The sequence below is a fragment of the Vulpes vulpes genome, chromosome 12 (genome assembly GCF_048418805.1).
Source record: "Vulpes vulpes isolate BD-2025 chromosome 12, VulVul3, whole genome shotgun sequence".
Lineage (NCBI taxonomy): Eukaryota > Metazoa > Chordata > Mammalia > Carnivora > Canidae > Vulpes > Vulpes vulpes.
This window is the reverse complement of record NC_132791.1, coordinates 9756294-9776776: the sequence shown is the minus strand read 5'-3', so window position 1 is coordinate 9776776 and position 20483 is coordinate 9756294. Positions and strand designations below refer to the sequence as shown.

Below are 20483 nucleotides of genomic sequence, written 5' to 3'. Positions count from 1 at the left end.
TTGGTGTACTAATAGTGTCTAGTGAGCTCAACTTAAATAAGTAAACATTAGAGAATATCTAGTGTAATATTCTCATTTTATCAAAGAGACTAAGCAAGTTGATCTTTACAGTCTCTACACCTGTTTTAGTTTCAGTTCTTCAAAGGATGCTGTGAAGATAGAGCTTGTTATGATGTTTGGGATTTCAGAGGAAAGTTACAATGTAATAACAATGATATGGCAACAGTAATAATTATGATAATAGCTTATTACTACTGTTAATTGAGTGTCTACTAAATACCAGGCACTGTACTAGACATTTTGTATACACTATATCTAATTTTCAAGCCAATCTTTAAAGATAGGAATTATTGTCCTCATTTTATAGATGAAGAAACCTATGAATTAGGTTAAAAAACATTTCCCAAATCACAAAGCTAATAAATGACTAAGCTGGAATTTTAACCGGAGTCTGTTTGGCTCTAGAATCTGTTATTTTTTCCTACAGTTAAATGTAGCAGATGATTTATTTCCGACTCTTAATAAGGTATAGGCCAGCCCTGTAAAACGAGTTAATTCTTATTTTCCTACTGCATTTGAAAATTCTAATAGTGAATATCTAACTTCAAAAAACTTAGGGTGCACCTACAATGCAATTTGACCTTTATCTTAAAGTTAAGAGATGCCCGTTGAAAGGTGTTAGGTAAGGGGATGATATAATTAGATCTGTGTCTTTGGAAGATTGCTCTGGCTGTACAGTTGGATGAGTTGGAACTCAGTAAGGTGGGACTAGAGGCAAAGAGGCCAGAAGGGAGGCTGTTTTATCAGCAGCTGGGGAGATAGATAGGAGTGAATGGGCTCCGTGACTCTTCAGGTGGCAGCCTGGATAAATCTTGATTGACTGGATATAGGAGGTGAGGATGGTGATGAATTGAAGAAGGTGCCCAGGTTTCTGTGTGGACATTTTCCTCTCTGTTGTTAGGAGAGGCGTACAGGTTACTAGGAGGGGATTTACAGGTGAAAATGATAAGTGCTTTTTGGACATATTGGGTTTGAGGTGTTTGTGAAGATGTTACAGTGGACTTTGGATATTCCATGTAGTGACAAGTGCTGGAGATTTAGTTTTGGAAGTGAGTACCGTAAAAGCAGCTAATTAAAGCCATGGAAGTAGATAAAATTGCTCAGGGAGGGTATGTATGGTCTGAAGGGAAGAGAGTTTAGACCAGATCCTGCAGAACATTAACATTTAGAAGACAAGAATCAGAGAAAGGGTAGATAGAGCTGTGGTAATATGGTGTCGAATAGGACAGGTTCAGAATGGAAGGAGTGACCCCAGGTATTTACTCAAAAGAAGTGAAAGCATATGTTCACCAAAGCTCTGTTCTTGAATGTTTATAGAAGTTTATTAGTAACTGCCACAAACTGGAAACAGTCTAAATATTCATCAACTGGTGAATGAATAAATAAATTGTAGTGCGCTTGTACAATCTACTCAACAATGAAAAGAAACTGCCTCTCCACACAACATTGATGACTCCCAGAAGCATTTGCTAAGTGAAAGAAGACAAATATAAAAGGCTACATACTGTTTAGATGACATTCTGGAAAAGCAAAACCACAGAGACAGAAATCAGGTCAGTGGTTGCCAGGAGCTAGAGGCAGGAGAAGGGGATCGACTAGGGATTCAGAGGAACTGTTTGGGGTGATGGTGGTGTTCCTTATCTTGATTATGGTGGTGGTTACAAGAGCGTATAGTGTATCCAAACTCGTCGACCTGTACACCTAAGAAGGATGAATTCAACTGTATATAAATCATGTGTCAATAAAACCAACTTAAAGAAAGAAAATACAGATATGAAAGGGAGTGGTCAGAATGCCAAACGCTGCTCATAAAAAGATGCAAGAAGAGGCCTGAGACAGGCCTGTTGCATCTGGCGCCCGTGACTATGGGGAGCAGTGTTAGTGGCATGGGAGAGGCAGAAGCTGGACTGCTAAGGGTTGAGGAGTAAGAAAATACTCCTTCTTCCACGGGAATGGAGCCCTGGATTTCTGGCGAGGCTCATGGCTGTGCAGAACAAAGACTGTCTGCCCAGTCTCCCTGGAACCTGAATAAGGCCATGTGACTGAATTCTGGCCAAAGAGATGTAAGTGAAAGTGTCCTGAGGAAGCTTCTGGGAGTGTTCCATTAGAGGCAGCTGGCGCGCTTCCTTGGCCTCTCTTCTTTGCTCCTTCCACCTTTGTGGAGGCTGGAATGCAGACATGATGGCTGGAGCCGGAGCAGCCAGCTCTGACTATGACATGACTTCAGGAAGGGAGATCACACGTGACAGAACAATATTTTGGAGGAGCCTGGGTCTCTTAGCTCTTTGAGAGATACTAAACCAGTCCAGGACTGCTTACCTCTGAACTTTTAAGAGGTAGACTCCTAAAAGTCTGCCTCTTAAAATCTCTTAAATCTCTCTCCTGATTGAGCCTCTTAATTACTCACAGTTGAGTTTAATCCTATAAACTACCAGGAGCAAATAGGAGGTGACGATGGAGAGATGGTGAGTATGGGCAATGTTTTCAAGAGCCTTGACTATGAAGGGAAAGAGTAAAGATAGGATGGTAGCTGAAGAGGGACATGGGTTGAGGGAGGATTTTGTGATCTCCAAATTCACACCAGATTCTCTGTGAATGGAGACCTGGAGATGACCCAGGTTTTCTTTCCACAAAACAGCCCTGTGAATCTTTACTAAGATTGACTTTGTGGCTCACTTTCCTTCCAGAGGGAAAGGAGGAGCAATGCATTCCCCAGAACATGTTGCAGCCGTCTCCTTCCAGCCCCTTGATCGTGCAGAGCTCTTTCCCATCTAGAATCACCAAGCAAGCTGGGGCTGCATATCAGGGCCCATGCTCTCTCAAGCCAGTTTCTTCAGGGGTCCTTCCCTGAACACCTTACCATAGCAGGTCCACTTCCCCTTTACCCCCCATTGGAGTATTTTTTTTAAACTGCCTTATTAAGATATAGTACACATGCCATAAAATTCACCCAGAATGTACAATTTAGTGCTTTTCTAGTATCTCGTGAATTTGTGTAATCATCATCACAACTTTTTTTTTTTCATCACAACTTTTTAAAATAATTTTTAAAAGATTTTATTTATTTATTCATGACACACACACACACACACACACACACACACACAGAGTGAGTCAGAGACCCAGGCAGAGGGAGAAGCAGGCCCCATGCAGGGAGCCCGACTTGGGACTCCATCCCGGGGCTCCAGGATCAGGCCCTGGGCTGAAGGCGGCGCTAAACCGCTGAGCCCCCCGGGCTGCCCACAACTTGATTTTAAAACCTTCATCTTGATATTTTATTACTTAATTTTTAGAGCAATATTTTCAGCCTGGGGTGATGTCTATTTTTCTCTTTCTCCGTGCTTTGTCTTTCTGCTTTATCCCGCAAGCTGCCCTAGGGCAGGGACTGTGAAGACCATGGTTAGGGCTGCATCCTCAGCACCCTGCGGACCCCCCTCACCGAGGGACCCGGCCTCAAGGCGCAGTGGAAGCCTGCAGCCTGTCCCGTGTCTCCTTCATTGCAGCAGGTGCAGGGCACCTGGATGGGCGCCAGGTTTCCACTTGGGAAACCGTTAGGAATAGGGACTCCTCAGAGGCGGTATAAGGAGAGAGATCCATGCTCTAGGGCGGCTTGTAACTCTGGGGTGGGGCTATGGTAATTTGGGAAACCATATCCAGTGTACCTATTGTTTTCAAAGAACGAACGAGGGAGAGGATCACTGGATAATACCTTCCTAGTGGGCAGGTCACGCAGGATATGGAGAGATAAGAAGGGCCTGGGGTCGCCCAGGATAGGAAGCTATATGTTGGCAAATTGAACACCAATAAAAAAATAAATTTATATAAAAAAAATAACAAATTTATTTAAAAAAAAAAAAAAGAAAGAAAAAGGAAGCGCCGCCTGAACGCGCCGCTGCGCTGCTAGAGTTTTCCTTGGGAAACTCGGGCGGCTGCCCGCTGGGCTGGCACCGCGGGGTGCCCGACCCACGCACGCCCGGCCCGCGGGGGGCAGGTCCTTTTGCAACTTCCCAGCGCCCAGAGGGGAGCTGCAGGCTTGCGGATGACTCACGCGTTTCCCCGAGCCCTCGGGGCCGTGCCCCCCCCCCCCCCACCGCGCCCGTCCCCGGGGAGCCGCCGCGGGCGCACCTGCCGCCCCGGGCGCCCCGGGCACTGCGCGCAGGTGCCCGCGCGCTCCCCCCCGGAGCCTGCACGCGGGGCGGCGGGTCCAGCGCCCAGCGAGCCGCGTTATCCAATTGCCTCCCGTCTTACTCGCAGGCGGGGAGCCGCGAGAGCCCGAGCGTTCACTTTGAACCCTCGAGGGGAGGCGGGGTGCGGGCGCGGAGGGGAGAGGCTTGCGGCTCGGGCTCCACCTCGCGCGCGGCTCCGACTCCGGCTCCGGCTCCGGCAGAGCGAGCAGCGCCGCGAGCCCCGAGCCCCGAGCCCCGAGCCCCGAGCCCCGAGCCCCGAGCCCCGCAGCAGCGCCGCGATGGAGTGAGTATCCCCGCGCCGCGCCGCCCGCCGGGTTGCCATGACGACGGCGGCGGCAGGCCGCGCCCGCCCGGGTCCCGGTCCGGGATGGGTGTCGCGTGTCGCCCCGCGTCTCCAGAGCAGCCGCCGCCGCGGGGGGCGGGAGCCCGGGGCGCCGCTCGCTCGGGCAGCAGGGCCTCGGGAGGGGCCGCCGAGGGGGAGGCAGGTCCCGGGCTCGGCTCCCTGGGAGTTGGCTGCGAGGGCCGTCCCTGGCGATCCTCGCCCAGTCAGCAGTATTGACTGCAGTTGGGGGGGGGGGGGGGGGTCACTGCGGATGGGAAGCGAATGTGGTTCGGTGTGAAGCGTGTCATGGAAGGATGATGAGTTGGTGGGTAATAGGACCAGAGCTGCGATGCCCCGGCTACTAGGAACCATCAGACGACCCCCCGCCCCCCCCCCCCCCCCCAATGATTGATTTGTTCCTGGGGTAATTGGCAAATGAGAAAGAAAGGTGGGAGCAGCCGCCCGCCGGGGGTGGGGTGGGGGTGGGGGGCGGTTACAACGTTTGGCCCCGTGGGCACGGCACGGGAGGGTTGGGCAGCAGAGGGCAGGGAGCAAGAGGGGCGTTAACCAGAAAGACACAATAAAGGGCCTGGGCTGTGGGTTCGAACTGGGGCTTCTTCCTCGTCAGTCTGTGCGTGCTGCATTGCTTTCTGGTCACTCTCCCAGGCTGCTGCCGCAGCAGGGCCACTGACAGGCGACAGGCGACAGGCTCCGGGGAAGGGTCGGTTCTGAAGCCAGCTCTCACAGGCTGCTGCCTTGGCCAGCTTCTCCGCCTCCTGCTCCCTTCCCACGGGTACTCCCTGACACTGGGGCTGTAGGAAATCATATTTCAGCCTGGAGATAACGTCCAGTGTTCAGGTATCAGGACCTTCATGCCAAGCCCAACAAACCCTAGATGCAGCTTTTATCCCTCTGCGTATCTGATCGTGTAGATGCAATTTAATTCTCACCAACAAGGCTGCTAAAGCAGGGGTAGGAGATGGTGGCGTTTTAGGAGCGAGGAGTTGCACATTTCAGCCCCTGCCTTGGCTGGGACCAGTGCTACTGATTTCCTATGCCAGTAATTTAATGTCTCTGAGCCTCAGTTTCCCTGTGTATACAGTGGAGACAAGGATGTTCCTGACTTACTTTTTAAGCATCCTTAAGAGGATCAGATAATGTTTCTGTCTCTTCTAAGGGGCTTTGTAAAGTGTAAGGTGTATACAAATGTAAGGAGTTAATGATTAAGTCTCTGGAAAATCAGTTTGCTGGGCTTGAGTCCCTGTGCACTTTGCTGAATGACGTCAGTCTCTCTGGGCCTCATTTCTGGAAGCAGGAATAATAGCGATTTCATGCAATTTTTGTGAAGATTAAACAGATTGATACATATAATGGTCTTAGAGCCTGGCACAAAGGAAGCTCAATAAATATCACCTCTTATATATAAATATTATCTGCTGTCTACTATTATTACTACTGTGGTCTCCAGCCTACTCCATGGACATCTTGTGAGGTCTCAGGTTGGCACCAAGCTGTTTTTTTTCCCCTCCAGACAATTTATAAAGAAGCTCAATGCCCCAAGGGCAGCTGAGAGTAACACAATTCTCAAGATACCATTGGAGATTTGGAGAAGCGACCAAAAGATAGAACAGACCTGGGTACACAGAGCAGAAGCTGGACAACTTGGCCTTTAGCATGTTCTATTCTTATTTATTTAGTTTTTTTATTTGATAGAGAGAGCAAGCCTCAGTGATAGGGATGGGCAGAGGGAGAAGCAGACTCCCTGCTGAGCAGGGAGTCCCATGTGGGGCTCGATCCCAGGCCCTGAGATCATGACCTGAGCTGGAGGCAGACACTTCACCGACCGAGCCACCCAGGGGCGCCTGGCATGTTCTATTCTTATTGCCATTGCTGTTTGTTTAGACATGGAGACTGTCCTTAATAAGAGAATGAATGTAGATCTAGTCATCGCACGGGGGGAGGTTAAGGGGTACCCTGGCTGTTTGCCAGGGCAGCAACTTCCATCTTTACCCTCCCACATTAGTACATGAATGTATTGTGTATCTTCCAGACTCACAACTTGAGTGCTCAGTAACTGTGGAACAGCATAAAGAATTTGTCACTTCCCTTCCTCGGACCCTCCCTCATTTCCTCTCCCTCCTCCAGCTAAGTTTTTGCTCCCGGTGTGCTCACCTCCCGCGCCCTTCCTCTCCTGCAGGATCCACATAGGTGCCACAACCAGCCCCCTTCTCTCCTGGTCAACCTGGCCCTGGCTTTCCTGTTCCCCTGTGACATTCCAAAGTCCTTCTCACCTTCCAGTTAACCTCCTGCATTTCCAACTGTCTATCTGTTCTCAGTCCCACTTTCCTTGCTTCATTAACATAATCAACTTTTTAACTCTTTTTCTCTCCTTTCAGAATACCACCTTTTCCTGTCTTGGGTCTAACAAAATTTCTCAGCACCTATTCTTCTCCTCATCCCAAGCTCTCTCAAAATCTCATCTTAAATAGAACAGGCTGCTTTAAATATCAGTGAGATAGGGGCTCAATTCTTCTTTCTTATGGGGTTCAGCTTATGTTTATGAAAAAGAATTAAACGGGGAATAAAATTTCACTTCCTTCTTTTATTTTTTCATTTAGCTAACAAATCCTTGTTGAGATTAGCATTGGTCAACAAAGCAGTCACGATTCTCATCATCTGAAGTTCATAGTCGAATGAAAAGGTAGATGTTAAAGCAGTAAACACAAATGAATATATAAATAAAGGTGCAATAAATGCCATGGAGGGAAATGCACAGAGAAAATAACAGGAAGGGAATATAAGTTAGATTAGAGTGTCAGCAAAGCCTCCCTGGGGGACTGATATCTGATGTGAGATCTAGAGGATGAGAAGGAGTTGGCTAGGTGAGGAGTAGAGGGAAGAAGCCGTTTGGGCTGAGACAACAGCACGTGCTAAGGCCCTGGCCCAGGAGAGGTCCTTGGAAGGTTGGAAAAACCGAAAGAAGGGTGGTATGGCTGGAGCTTTGGCAGTGAGAGGAAGGTGGTTTAGAGACGTGGCTAAGTGCTATGGGGAGCCACCAAAGAGCTTTATGAATGGGCGTGATGATAATTATTTGTCTTTTGAAACTTTGAGGCTTAAAAGTTCAAGAAGCTAATATAAACTTTTCCTCTGAACATATGTAAAATAGACGGCATAGAAAATGTGCAATAGCATATCAGATAGAGGGCTAGTATCCAAAATCTGTAAAGAACTTATCGAAGTCAACACACCCAAAATAATCCAGTTACAAAAGGGGCAGAAGACATGAACAGACATTTCTACAAAGAGGACATACAGATGGCAAACAGACACATGGAAAAATGCTCAGCATCACTCATCATCAGGGAAATACAAATCAAAACAATAATGAGATACCACCTTACACCTGTCAGAATGGCTAAAATTAGTAACTCAGGAAATAACAGATGTTGGTGAAGACAGAGAAAGGGGAACCCTCTTGTACTGTTGATGGGAATGCAAACTGGTGCAGCCACTCTGGAAAACAGTGTGGAGGCTCCTCAAAAAGTTAAAAATAGAACTATTTTATTCTATGACCCAGCAATGGTACTAGTAGGTATTTAGCCAAAGGATACAAAGATGCTGATTTGAAGGAGTGCATGCACCCCAATGTTTATAGCAGCATTATCAACAATAGCCAAATTATGGAAGGAGCCCAGATGGCCCTTGACTGATGAATGGATAAAGAAGATTGTGTATATATCACATTATATTATTATATTATTCCATCATATAGATGCAATGGGATATTACTCAGCCACCAAAATGAATGAAATCTTGCCATTTGCAACAACATGAATGGAACTAGAGGGTTATGCTGAGTGAAATAAGTCAGTCAGAAAAAGACAAATACCATATGATTCCACTCATATGTAGAATTTAAGAAGTAAAACAGATGAACAAGGGGAAGGGAAGGAAACAAGATAAAAACAGAAGGAGGCAAATCATGATACTCTTAACAATAAAGAACAAACTGAGGGTTGATGGAGGGAGGGGGATGGAGGATGGGTTATAGGTGGGGACTGGCATTAAGGGTTCTTTTGTGATGAGCACTGAGTGTTATATGTAAGTGATGAATCACTAGATTCTACTCCTGAAACCAATACTACACTAATGTTAACTAACTTGAATTCAAATAAAAACTTGGAAGAAAAAAAAAAAAAAAAGAAAATACGTGTCACAGCCAGGCATCAGAATCCTGCAAATAACTGCTATAGGAGAAGCGGATTATCAATTTATTTATTTTTTTTTTTCGGATTATCAATTTAAAAAGCCAGACAGTGTGTGATAATCTAGTACCTGATAGTTTTGAATAAGCCAAGGTCATTAATTTTAAATCAAATATGGTGAAAATAAAAATATAAACATTTATTCATGAGTATTATTGCTTTTAATAAAACAAGGGCATCTCCATTGAAATAGGAAAAAAAATACAGATAGCCAGCAGAGTTCTAACTGATTGTACCTGGCTGCCCTCCTTGTTGGGTTGAGTGTGAGATCAATGTTATATGTGGGAACAAACTTTAGTATGTGTGGTTATTAATTTGATATGACAAACCTATTGGTTTTGCTGGATACTTCTCTAGAACACCGTCTTCAAAACTGTGGGAGCTGAAAGGCACAGAGGACGTAGCGTGGGAGCTCTTTAAATTGTTGCCCTCTCTGCCTGCACTGGGCCTCTGACAACATAGATGGCAGCCTCAGAACTGATGTGATGGGACTCAGAAATGACATTTCCCATCGCTTGTCAGGTGCCTGCTTTTTATTTATTTTTATTTATTTTTATTTATTTTTTAGGTGCCTGCTTTCACATAGACTTAGACACAGGCCAAGCCACAGGAGATCACAGAGCATCTCAGCTAAAGATTGTTCTTTCACATGAACAAATCTAGTCTCATGAAGAGGATAAGTGTGTGAGGGATATTGAGTCATAGCTGATTTCTGATTTTTAATATATGCCTCATTCATACATTCACCCATTTATTCAGCAAACATTTATTGAATATTTCCTATGTGCCAAGCACTGTGATAGGTACTGGGGATAAATGGTGACCTGATCCTGTCTTCAAGGAATTTCCTGTTTAGTCTAAATGTGACTATGGGTGCTATATGACCTTGAACCCTTTTTGTTGGCTAAGTCTGTCCTCCTATTACACAAAGTGTGCCATTTCACATGTTCAGCAAATTGTAGACATTGAATAAACGTGTTAAAAAATGTGTGAAGGCTTTTAAAAGTTAATTTTATGATGGAAGAAGTGTATGCTTTTTACAACAGTTCAAATGTTTTGGGGTTTAGTTTAGGAAGTAAACCTCCCCCTTTCCCTATGCTTTCCCCCAAGGCTTAGTCCTTCGAGCATTACCACGAACAGTTTGGAGGTATCCTTCCAGATATTTTCCATGCAAACAAAAGAGAGTTGGAAACACATACTTATGTAAGTGTAAATACTTCTTTTATATAAATGAAATCATACCACATACATATTCTGTAGCTTGCTTTTTCCTCTTAATATATGGTGCATAATTTTATATATCAATATGTATACATCTATCACATATGCTTTTTTAAAAGATTTTATTTATTTATTCATGAGAGACACAGAAAGAGAGAGAGAGGCAGAGGGAGAAGCAGGCTCCATGCAGGGAGTCTGATGTGGGACTCGATCCCGGGACTCCAGGATCACACCCTGGGCTGAACGCAGGCTCTAAACCACTGAGTCACCCAGGTGTCCCTCACATGTGCTTTTATTAGCTGATTAGCATTTACTTTTGGAATATAGTTCATCAGTCCTCTTTGATAAAGATTTAGGTTTGTTACCACTTTTTTTTTTTTGCTATTATATGCAATGTTGCAACGAACATCTTTGTACATCCTGTAGCTGAATCTGTATACTACTTTCCAGAAATGGAATTGCTGAGTGAGTGAATATGCATATTATGAATTTCTCTATATACTGTCAAAGTGCATCCAAAAATGTTCTATCACTTTACATCGCAATCGGTAATTTTGAGTCCCTGTTTCCTCAACTCCTTGACGACCCTGGCCACCACTGAGCATATATACTCAAGCATATATTTATATCTGAGTAATATATTTATATTTGACTCATCTAACTTAATGTAACTACTCAGTGGTCACAGTCTGTGCTTTTCCTCCCTGGACTCAGGGCCTCCAGGCTACTTTTCATTTTTTCAGAGAGCACTATGGAGCCATAAAATATAAATAGCAAGCTTGAGTCCAGAAGAGGATGAAAATTATTTACAAAGGGAAAGCTTAAAATGCCTAATTTACTTTAAAAAGTGATCAAGTAATATTTGTAGAGTTTGTCAAATTTCAATTTCATTGGTTGGTTTCTTACTCCTATAATAGAGGAAATGAGAGTATATCACTCAGCCCTCCATTTACCATTTGTTACATTGTTCGTTTTACATTTTCAAAGTTTTTAACATTGGCAATTTTGATTTGTAACCATAATTCTCACAGTTCACTCAATCAACTGAGCACCCCTTATGCACTGGGCACCATTCTAAGTGCTGAGAATACCGCAGTGAACAAAACTGAAAAAGATCCTCCCATCACAGAGCTTTTATTTCATAGAGGAGACCCAATGTGTATATACATTAATGTCAGGAAGTGTTATATGTTAAGACTAAAAATAAAACATATTAGGAGACTGGAGGGTGATGATGGAGGGTTATTTTTGATGGAGGAGTCAGGAGACAGGTTTCTGAGTGGGAACGTTTGAACAGAGTCTTGAACAAGTGAGTAGGTGAGCCTCAGAAGGAAGAGCAGTTGCAAAGGTCCTGAGGCAGCACCATGCTTTGTGGGCTTAGTGTTAGTCTTGGATCTGGATGGAGCCAAGATCACCAGCCCCTTCCTCACTGGCATCCTCTTTCCTGAGCATTAAGTGTTTAGTTGGAAAGTACCGTTTTCAAACAGGGCCCAAGGGCATTATATTCTGAATGCCTTTCTGTTGCTTCTATGAACAAATAAATTGACTGTAAAATTATACATTCCTGTACCTCCCCCCCCCGCCCCCCCGTAATTCTATAAGACATTGTTCCGCTGTGTTGTGGCATGGACTGTTGCTCTGAAAAAGAGTGAGGCTAGCCTGATTATTTACTCTTTGAACTGGCTTGCAATGCAAGCCCTCCCACTCTTGCAATTTTTTTTTTAACCTTGGTACTGATAAAATTATTTTTAAACATGAGAGTTTAATAACTTTTCGTGATATTCCTCACTGCAAGTCACTGGTCAGTTTTGTTTTTTTTTTTGTCACTGGTCAGTTTTGATATTTCTCACTGCAAGTCACTGGTCAGTTTTTCCTGGAAAATGATACATTCCCTTGATCTAAAGATTTATATTTTCCTTTTTTTTTGGTAAAGACATTTTCTTTATGGCTTTCAATTAAACAATATACTTGTTCTCTTATTTACGACACATATGTGTATTATACATAATAGATGTATGTGTCGTATCCATATCTATCTCAAATTGATAACTCCATAACTAACCATAGTTATCCATAACTATCTCAAATTGATTATGTTTTTTTCCCTGATTTTTCCTGTGAGTTTTTGTTACATTTTAAAGTCAATCCTCTAGGCAACTGACTGGTTCTTAGCAATATTTGTTTAGTTCTTACTCATTCTAATGTAGATTTCATTTCTATAATGGTTTTATTGTCATCTTCAATTTGTTTTCTGACTCCTCCAGCTCATTTTGCACAGTTTAAAAAGGTTTCATATTTTCTTTAATTTCTTTGCATGGAGAATTTATCTGAAAATTTCATTTACTTGTGTTATCTTTTTTTGAAATATACTTACTTGCCTTTTGCATGTAAATCTTTCCTCTCTTTTTAAAAAATAATAATTAAGCATATAGAACCTATGCATGTTGAAAGTTTTACATTTATTACTCCTCATTTCCAAACAGGTGTTCTATCCAAGCATTCTGTTGGCCCAAGAATAGGGGGGAGACAGTGTTTGGAGAAGATCGTGACTTTATTTTTTTAATTTTTTAAAAAAGATTTTATTTATTTCTTCATGAGAGACACAGAGAGAGAGAGAGGGAGAGACACAGGCAGAGGGAGAAGCAGGCTCCATGCAGGGAGCCCGATGTGGGACTCGATCCCAGGTCTCCAGGATCATGCCCTGGGCTGATGGCAGCGCTAAACCAGTGAGCCACCTGGGCTGCCCAAGATTGTGACTTTAGATGTGATCTTTGTCTCATAAATATTTCTTACAACTCTATAATATCTTCTCTAAAAATGCCTTGTAGTATGTGAGCAGGTCACTGAGATAGATCACATATTCCAGCTCTGTGTGTGTGTGTGTGTGTGCATGTGTCTCAGAGCCGGGGGGCGGGGGGCAGACAGATATTGGGTGCTTATTTGTCGCTATGTGGTCAGCTCTGTTTAGCATCTACAAACAGAGGGGAGGGGGCAAGCCATCTACAAGGGCGATTGTTACTTTCCTTCTTTTCTACTCTAACCTCCAAACTATGGCTAGACTGTGGTAGATTATGACTACCTCTATGTGTTCAGACGAGTCCTCTACATTAAGTTTTAAAATTTTAGACTTTCACTGATAAGAGATAGAGATAGAGAGAGAGAGAGAGAGAGAGAGAGAGAGAGAGAGAGATTTCACAGAGTAGTAGCTCCATTGGAGTCATTTCTGCACCATGCTGGTATGGAACCAGTCGCTCCACACAGATGTTTCCCATGTCTTTCATGACTTGTTCATGCCACTCCTCACCATCCCAGCGTTGGGCCTCTGTGAGCTCTCTCTTTACTTACAGAGAAAATTTTGAAAGCCAACTGGAATCTCTAGAGGTAGAGATCACCTTTTAGGATTGTCCACTGTTTTAACACAATTTTTACTCCTTAGGGAAGGTGATTCTTAGAATCTGTGATTTAGAAATCTTAACTCTCCTAGTTTCATAGAAGATAAATTTTGTCCAACTTTTCTTTCATCTCAGCAGGTTTCAGGGAGATAGAAAATTTGCCTTTACCCTGTCTCTGAGTGAAAGAATCAGCCAATCTTGCATCCCCATGAAAATATTAGGAACTAGCAAATGTCATCATTATTGGAAAATTTGTTGTTATCATAGATCCTTTCTTCAATCAGTTCTCAGCAGTGTTAGGACAGAATAAGTTTGTGAATAATATTGTAAATACTTTGCAGTAGAAGAATTTTTTTTTAAAGATTTTATTTCTTCATTTGAGACAGATACAGGGAGAGAGAAAGTGCATGAGCAGGGGGAGAGGCAGAGAGAAAAGGGGAAGCAGACTCTTTGCTGAGCTGGGAGCACTATGGGGCTCAATCCTAGGACCAGGAGATCCTGACCTGAGCTGAAGGCAGATGCTTAACCATCTGAGCCACCCAGGTGCCCCTGCAGTAGAAGAATTTTGAAGGAGGTGTGCATAGCAGGTATTTTCTGTCCACCCTTCAAATCCGTTCTCTACTTCTGCGTACTGCCCCATGAGGCTGACTTCTGTGGACTGCATCAGTTAGGCTCTTTTGTCCTTTGGTTTCCTATTGGGTTGGATCAATGCAAGACACCAGCAGGAGACCTAAGGGTGGAAAGAAGAGTGAGGTCAGCGTATATGCTTTATGGTCTCCCTTCCAGTAGGGTAGGGCATTGGCTCTGGCTGCTTTCCTCATGTGAAGGCTACACCTCCTGCCTGCAGCCCTTTCCTGCTTCTAGTTCTCTACTAATTCTGGTAACCATTCCCTCCCCTTCCTCCTTCAGGGCTTGGTGAGACTGTGGCTGATCTCCCTACTTGGTTTGCCCCTGGCATGTTTCACCATTCCTGTTGGTTTCCCTTAACTGGTTTTGTAAAGCAGACCCATTATTAAGCTCATTTCAATTATCCAAGTTAAGCATGCCTTCTATTTCTAGCTGGGATTCCAGCTCACAGAGTGTGCAAAGGATAGAAGTGTTTGAAGGTTTAAAAAAAATACTTCATATTACTGGGTTGGAACTTGGCAACTTTCTGTTTTGTTTACACATTTTGGTCATTGGAGGTCAAGGCTCCAAAATATGAAGAAGCTATTTGATAATCGTTATGAGTTGTCTCTTGAACTTCAGAAGAAGTTCTTTTTTTTAATAATAAATTTATTTTTTATTGGTGTTCAATTTGCCAACATACAGAATAACACCCAGGGCTCATCCCGTCAAGTGCCCCCCTCAGTGCCCGTCACCCATTCACCCCCACCTCTTGCCCTCCTCCCCTTCCACCCCCCCTAGTTCGTTTCCCAGAGTTAGGAGTCTTCATGTTCTGTCTCCCTTTCTGATATTTCCTACCCATTTCTTCTCCCTTCCCTTCTATTCCCTTTTACCATTATTTATATTCCCCAAATGAATGAGACCATATACCTTGGTGTCCATTGAAAGATGAATGGATAAAGAAGATGTGGTTTATATATACAATGGAATATTCCTCAGCCATTAGAAATGACAAATACCCACCATTTGCTTCAACGTGGATGGAACGGGAGGGTATTATGCTGAGTGAAATAAGTCAGTCGGAGAAGGACAGAAGGAGAAGTTCTAATGCCGCAAGTTACTGAGGTGATTGCTTGCCGTTGAATGTCATTTTTCTTATAACAAAAATTCCCTCAGTTTGACTCCTCAGAGGGAACACCAATCTCAGTTATGAGGTGACTTAATTAGAATTGTATTTGAGGAGGGATGCTGGGGTGGCTTAGTTGGTTAAGCATCTGCCTTTGGTTCAGGTCATGATCCCAGGGTCCTGGGATTGAGCCCCTTGTTGGGCTCCCAGCTCAGTGGGGAGCCTGCTGCTTCCTCTCCCTCTGCTGCTCCCTCTCTGTCAGATAAATAAATAACTAAATAAAATCTTAAAAAAAAGAATTTTATTTAAGGAAATGAAATTTTATTTGTTCTCATAATAGAAAAATTGTTTTCATGAATAGAACTTCATAGTATCTGACCTACTATTTAAATAAAAGTGTTAACTTATCAGTTGTATCTAAATGAATACTTCCAAATTACTGTTAAATCAATAAAATCTGTCCCATATTATTTAATCTTCTTCACAATACACAAAAGCATAAAATATAGTCTAATAAAAAGGTATGCTTTACAAGTTCTGAATAGATGGGATCTAAATTAAATATATTTTACTCCATGTATTTTCATATAGCATTTCATGCTTAGAAAGTGAGTTTAAGGGTGCATAGGAGGCTCAGTTGGTTAGGTGTCTGACTCTTGATTTTGGTCAGGTCATGATCTAAGAGTCATGGGATCAAGTCCAATGTTGGGCTCCATGCTTAGCATGCGTCTGCTTGAGATTATTCCTCTCCCTCTCCCACTCCCCATGCACACACACACTCTGTCTCAAATAAATAAAATCTTTTTTAAAAAAAGAAAGATATTTAGATTCTTTATCCTTCCTTAAGTATTTCTATTTCTCTGTCAATTATCTTCATTTATTCATTCATTTCACTCATAATTATTAAGTACCTATTATGTGCTAGGTACCTGTGATACAAAAATGAATATGCCAGTCCCTGCCTTCATGGAGACCACGATCTAATGAGGAACAGACATAAGTGGCCAAGTTATTATAATAAAGTATGCTAAGTGTTGTGCTGGGGGAAGTTTTGGTGGGATACTGTCTGAAGCTATGACATAGCAAGGGGACAAGAGCCTAAATGAACTGAAAGAGCTCAGATGTTCTCTGAGGTCAAAATCCAAGCCTAATTCTTAGCCCCTGAAATTAATTTAGCATAAAACATTTTGTTTTTAATGTCTGGACTAGTCATCTTACAACTTCTTAAGTCACTTTCCAAAATACTAGTCAAGCCAACTCCACTGTTAAAACTAGTTTAAATAGTCAACAGTCTTCAAATGTTTTTGTTTGTGCTAACGAACCTATGGCTCATGCTACCTCCATGACCAAGCATGTTACAGTCAGTACCATGGTGAATGCCTGCCCCCTTGAGGAATGAGAGACTCAGTTGTCCAGATGACAATGCAGAGTGAGATCACTGATAAAGACAAAACAAAACAAAACAAAACAAAAGACAAAACAAAGGACAAAATGCAAACAGAACAAACACAAACACTTAAAGACTTACAGGTCTCTGCTACACATTTTTAAGGCACAGTACTTGATTTGTGTTTGCCATCTTTGTTGAAATCATATTAAAAGCCTCTAACTTTTGAAAGTCATCAAGATCTCCTACACTGTACAGATAAACCAGGGAAGCACTAAGGACGTTGACCTAGAAATGACTGGAAGTTCTCCTTCCTTCTAATGCTTTCCTTATCTTCTTGTCTCCAAAGAGGGAGGTGCCCAGCATTTAAAGTTACTGACGCCAAAATAAAGTCTCATTTCCTGAGACACTCACACTGTAATGTGCGTATGAATCACCTGGAAATAGTGTGAAAAGGCAAATCCCAAATCTGTAAGGATGGGGTAGGGTTAGTGATTCTACATTCCCAGCAAGCTTCTAGAAGAAGAGGCTGTTCTTGCTGCTGGTCTGTAGACCACACTTTGAGTAGCAACGTTCACAGAGCAAAGACACAGTGTAGGGCTGTACATAATGCAAGAAGTAAGGGCCTCATTCTTTTACACTTCCTCCCTCAAAACAGAACTGGAGTTCAGTAATCTCTGTGTGAAACTGGCCACTCTAACAGAGCAAAACCAGGCTCTTCATTTTAGTTGGCATAACATGACGACAGTTCCATGGGAATAGGTAAAGTCTTTATTTTTTTGGAAAATCAGAATGGATAGGGGGTTGTGAAAAAAGTGTTATGAGGTAAAAAAAAAAAGAGTAATGTTTATCTTTTAAAATATGAATTTGAAAATTTGTGTGGTCATAAATAATTTAAAATCCAAAAATATTTTGCTTTGGCCAATTCCTTAATATTAAAAAAAATAACTAGTGAATCTAATTATCTGTAGCCTCAAGAGTCTGCTAATCAGTAATATCTTGGTATAAATGTCAAGTTATGATTCTATAAATATATTCCTGTGAGTATGAACATGATATATTAGGACTAAGTAGCTTGTGGTATTACATTTTCTGAGCAAGACTGACAAACTTAGGGTTCTTGAAAGCCAGGGAAGAGCAACCTATTTCATGAAGGATAATTCAAACTCATCCTATTTAAAGGATAATTCAAATGTTATTAAGTTGTATTTTCATTAATGGAAGACGGGAAATATCTCCCAAACTCTTTCCTTATTATGGGAACTAAATACTATAAGGACAATACATATCGGAGAGCTAAACTGTACAGAACAAAGTTCTGTCAAGGATTCTTGGTTGCTTAATAAAATGATGGCTCTCCAAGCCTAATTACATTTTCAGGAATTAAAGCACAGTTCTTAAGGGCTCTCAATACATCCTCCTTTAGCCTGTGTCAGCCACACAATTTGCCTGCCTGTTAGTTTTACCCCAGGTCTTGAAGTTAGGAGAGTTTTTTTTATATCAGGGTGGTGGGCGTATGATGTTAGTACAAGAAAAGTAAGAGCGTCATGCCCTGGAGAAACAAAGATTAGGTTGTGTGCGTATGTGTGTGTGTGTGTGTGTGTGTGTGTGTGTGTGTATGGAATTCTACTTTTCAAGACCACCTTTTTTTTAAAGATAGATAGATAGATAGATAGATAGACAGATTTATTTATTTATTTATTTATTTATTTATTTATGAGAGAGAAAGAGAGAATGAGCGAGAATGAGCAGAGGGAGGGCTAGAAGGAGACAGGAAGACCTGAACTGAGATCATGACCTGAATTGAAATCAAGAGTGAGATGCTTAACAGACTGAGGCACCCGGGCGCCCCAAGACCTCCTTCTAAAATGCCTTTCTTCCAATATATCTGTGTCTTATTTTGATACTTTCACTCTTCTCCCATTCATCCTTACCTTGGGAATTTTATTTTATTTTATTTTATTTTATTTTATTTTATTTTATTTATTTTATTTTTTTTATTAACTTTTATTGGTGTTCAATTTATCAACATACAGAAGAACACCCAGTGCTCATCCCGTCATGTGTCCACCTCAGTGCCCGTCACCCATTCCCCTCCAACACCCGCCCTCCTCCCCCCTTCCACCACCCCTAGTTCGTTTCCCCGAGTTAGGAGTCTTTATGTTCTGTCTCCCTTCCTGATATTTCCCAACATTTCTTTTCCCTTCCTTTCTATTCCCTTTCACTATTATTCATATTCCCCAAATGAATGAGAACATACACTGTTTGTCCTTCTCCGATTGACTTATTTCACTCAGCATAATACCCTCCAGTTCCATCCACGTTGAAGCAAATGGTGGGTATTTGTCGTTTCTAATGGCTGAGGAATATTCCATTGTATACATAAACCACATCTTCTTATCCATCATCTTTCAATGGACACCGAGGCTCCTTCCACAGTTTGGCTATTGTGGCCATTGCTGATAGAAACATCGGGGTGCAGGTGTCCCGACGTTTCATTGCATCTGAATCTTTGGGGTAAATCCCCAACAGTGCAATTGCTGGGTCGTAGGGCAGGTCTATTTTTAACTCTTTGAGGAACCTCCACACCGTTTTCCAGAGTGGCTGCACCAGTTCCCATTCCCACCAACAGTGTAAGAGGGTTCCCTTTTCTCCGCATCCTCTCCAACATTTGTGGTTTCCTGCCTTGTTAATTTTCCCCATTCTCACTGGTGTGAGGTGGCATCTCCTTGTGGTTTTGATTTGTATTTCCCTGATGGCAAGTGATGCAGAGCATTTTCTCATGTGCTTGTTGGCCATGTCCATGTCTTCCTCTGTGAGATTTCTGTTCATGTCTTTTGCCCATTTCATGATTGGATTGTTTGTTTCTTTGGTGTTGAGTTTAATAAGTTCTTTATAGATTTTGGAAACTAGCCCTTTATCTGATATGTCATTTGCAAATATCTTCTCCCAGTCTGTAGGTTGTCTTTTAGTTTTGTTGACTGTATCCTTTGCTGTGCAAAAGCTTCTTATCTTGATGAAGTCCCAATAGTTCATTTTTGCTTTTGTTTCTTTTGCCTTTGTGGATGTATCTTGCAAGAAGTTACTGTGGCCAAGTTCAAAAAGGGTGTTGCCTGTGTTCTCCTCTAGGATTTTGATGGAATCTTGTCTCACATTTAGATCTCTCATCCATTTTGAGTTTATCTTTGTGTATGGTGCAAGAGAGTGGTCCAGTTTCATTCTTCTGCATGTGGATGTCCAATTTTCCCAGCACCATTTATTGAAGAGACTGTCTTTCTTCCAATGGATAGTCTTTCCTCCTTTATCAAATATTAGATGACCGTACATTTCAGGGTCCACTTCTGGGTTCTCTATTCTGTTCCATTGATCTATGTGTCTGTTTTTGTGCCAGTACCACACTGTCTTGATGACCACAGCTTTGTAGTACAACCTGAAATCTGGCATTGTGATGCCCCCAGCTATGGTTTTCTTTTTTAAAATTCCCCTGGCTATTCAGGGTCTTTCTTACCTTGGGAATTTTAAAAGGATTTCTAAGACCAGAATCCCCAGGTTGATGGAAAAGCTTTGGCCCTTGTCACCCACTGTCCAGATTTGCCTGCTTGGGGTCTAGGCTGGCATCTTGCACCCCCATTGCCGCAGAAGCCAAGGCTGGCTGCTGGCGCAGATTCTGAGCTCTGGCATGGGTGGGTAGGGGTTGTTGGTGATGGAGGAATGGGGAGTTGGGGACAGAGAGCAGGAAGGGGCACAGACAGCTGTGAACGCAAAAACCTATAGGGCAAAAGCTGGTGAAATCTGCCCGAGATCCTTGGTGGCTGTTGGTTTCTTCAGTGGGGAGAGCTGCTGAGTTCATCTGAGGAGATCACTGGAACTATGGTCATTCCACTGTGTGGCTGATGGTAGCTCCTGCTTTTCTTCCT

General features: G+C 42.7%; 1 protein-coding gene across 8 annotated transcripts in view; it reads left to right on the top strand.

Annotated features, from left to right (window-relative positions):
- Window positions 1-4319: 4319 nt before the first annotated feature.
- The window catches only part of PALM2AKAP2 (PALM2 and AKAP2 fusion), a 457899-nt gene continuing 441735 nt past the window's right edge, over window positions 4320-20483 (top strand). For 7 of the 8 annotated variants that reach the window (XM_072727724.1, XM_072727717.1, XM_072727723.1 and 4 more), the window contains exon 1: window positions 4320-4530. In XM_072727724.1, coding sequence (XP_072583825.1) covers window positions 4526-4530 — 5 coding nt within the window. In that variant the 5' untranslated portion in view covers window positions 4320-4525. The remainder of the gene's footprint in view (window positions 4531-20483) is intronic. The other variant, XM_072727719.1, reaches the window with a different exon arrangement.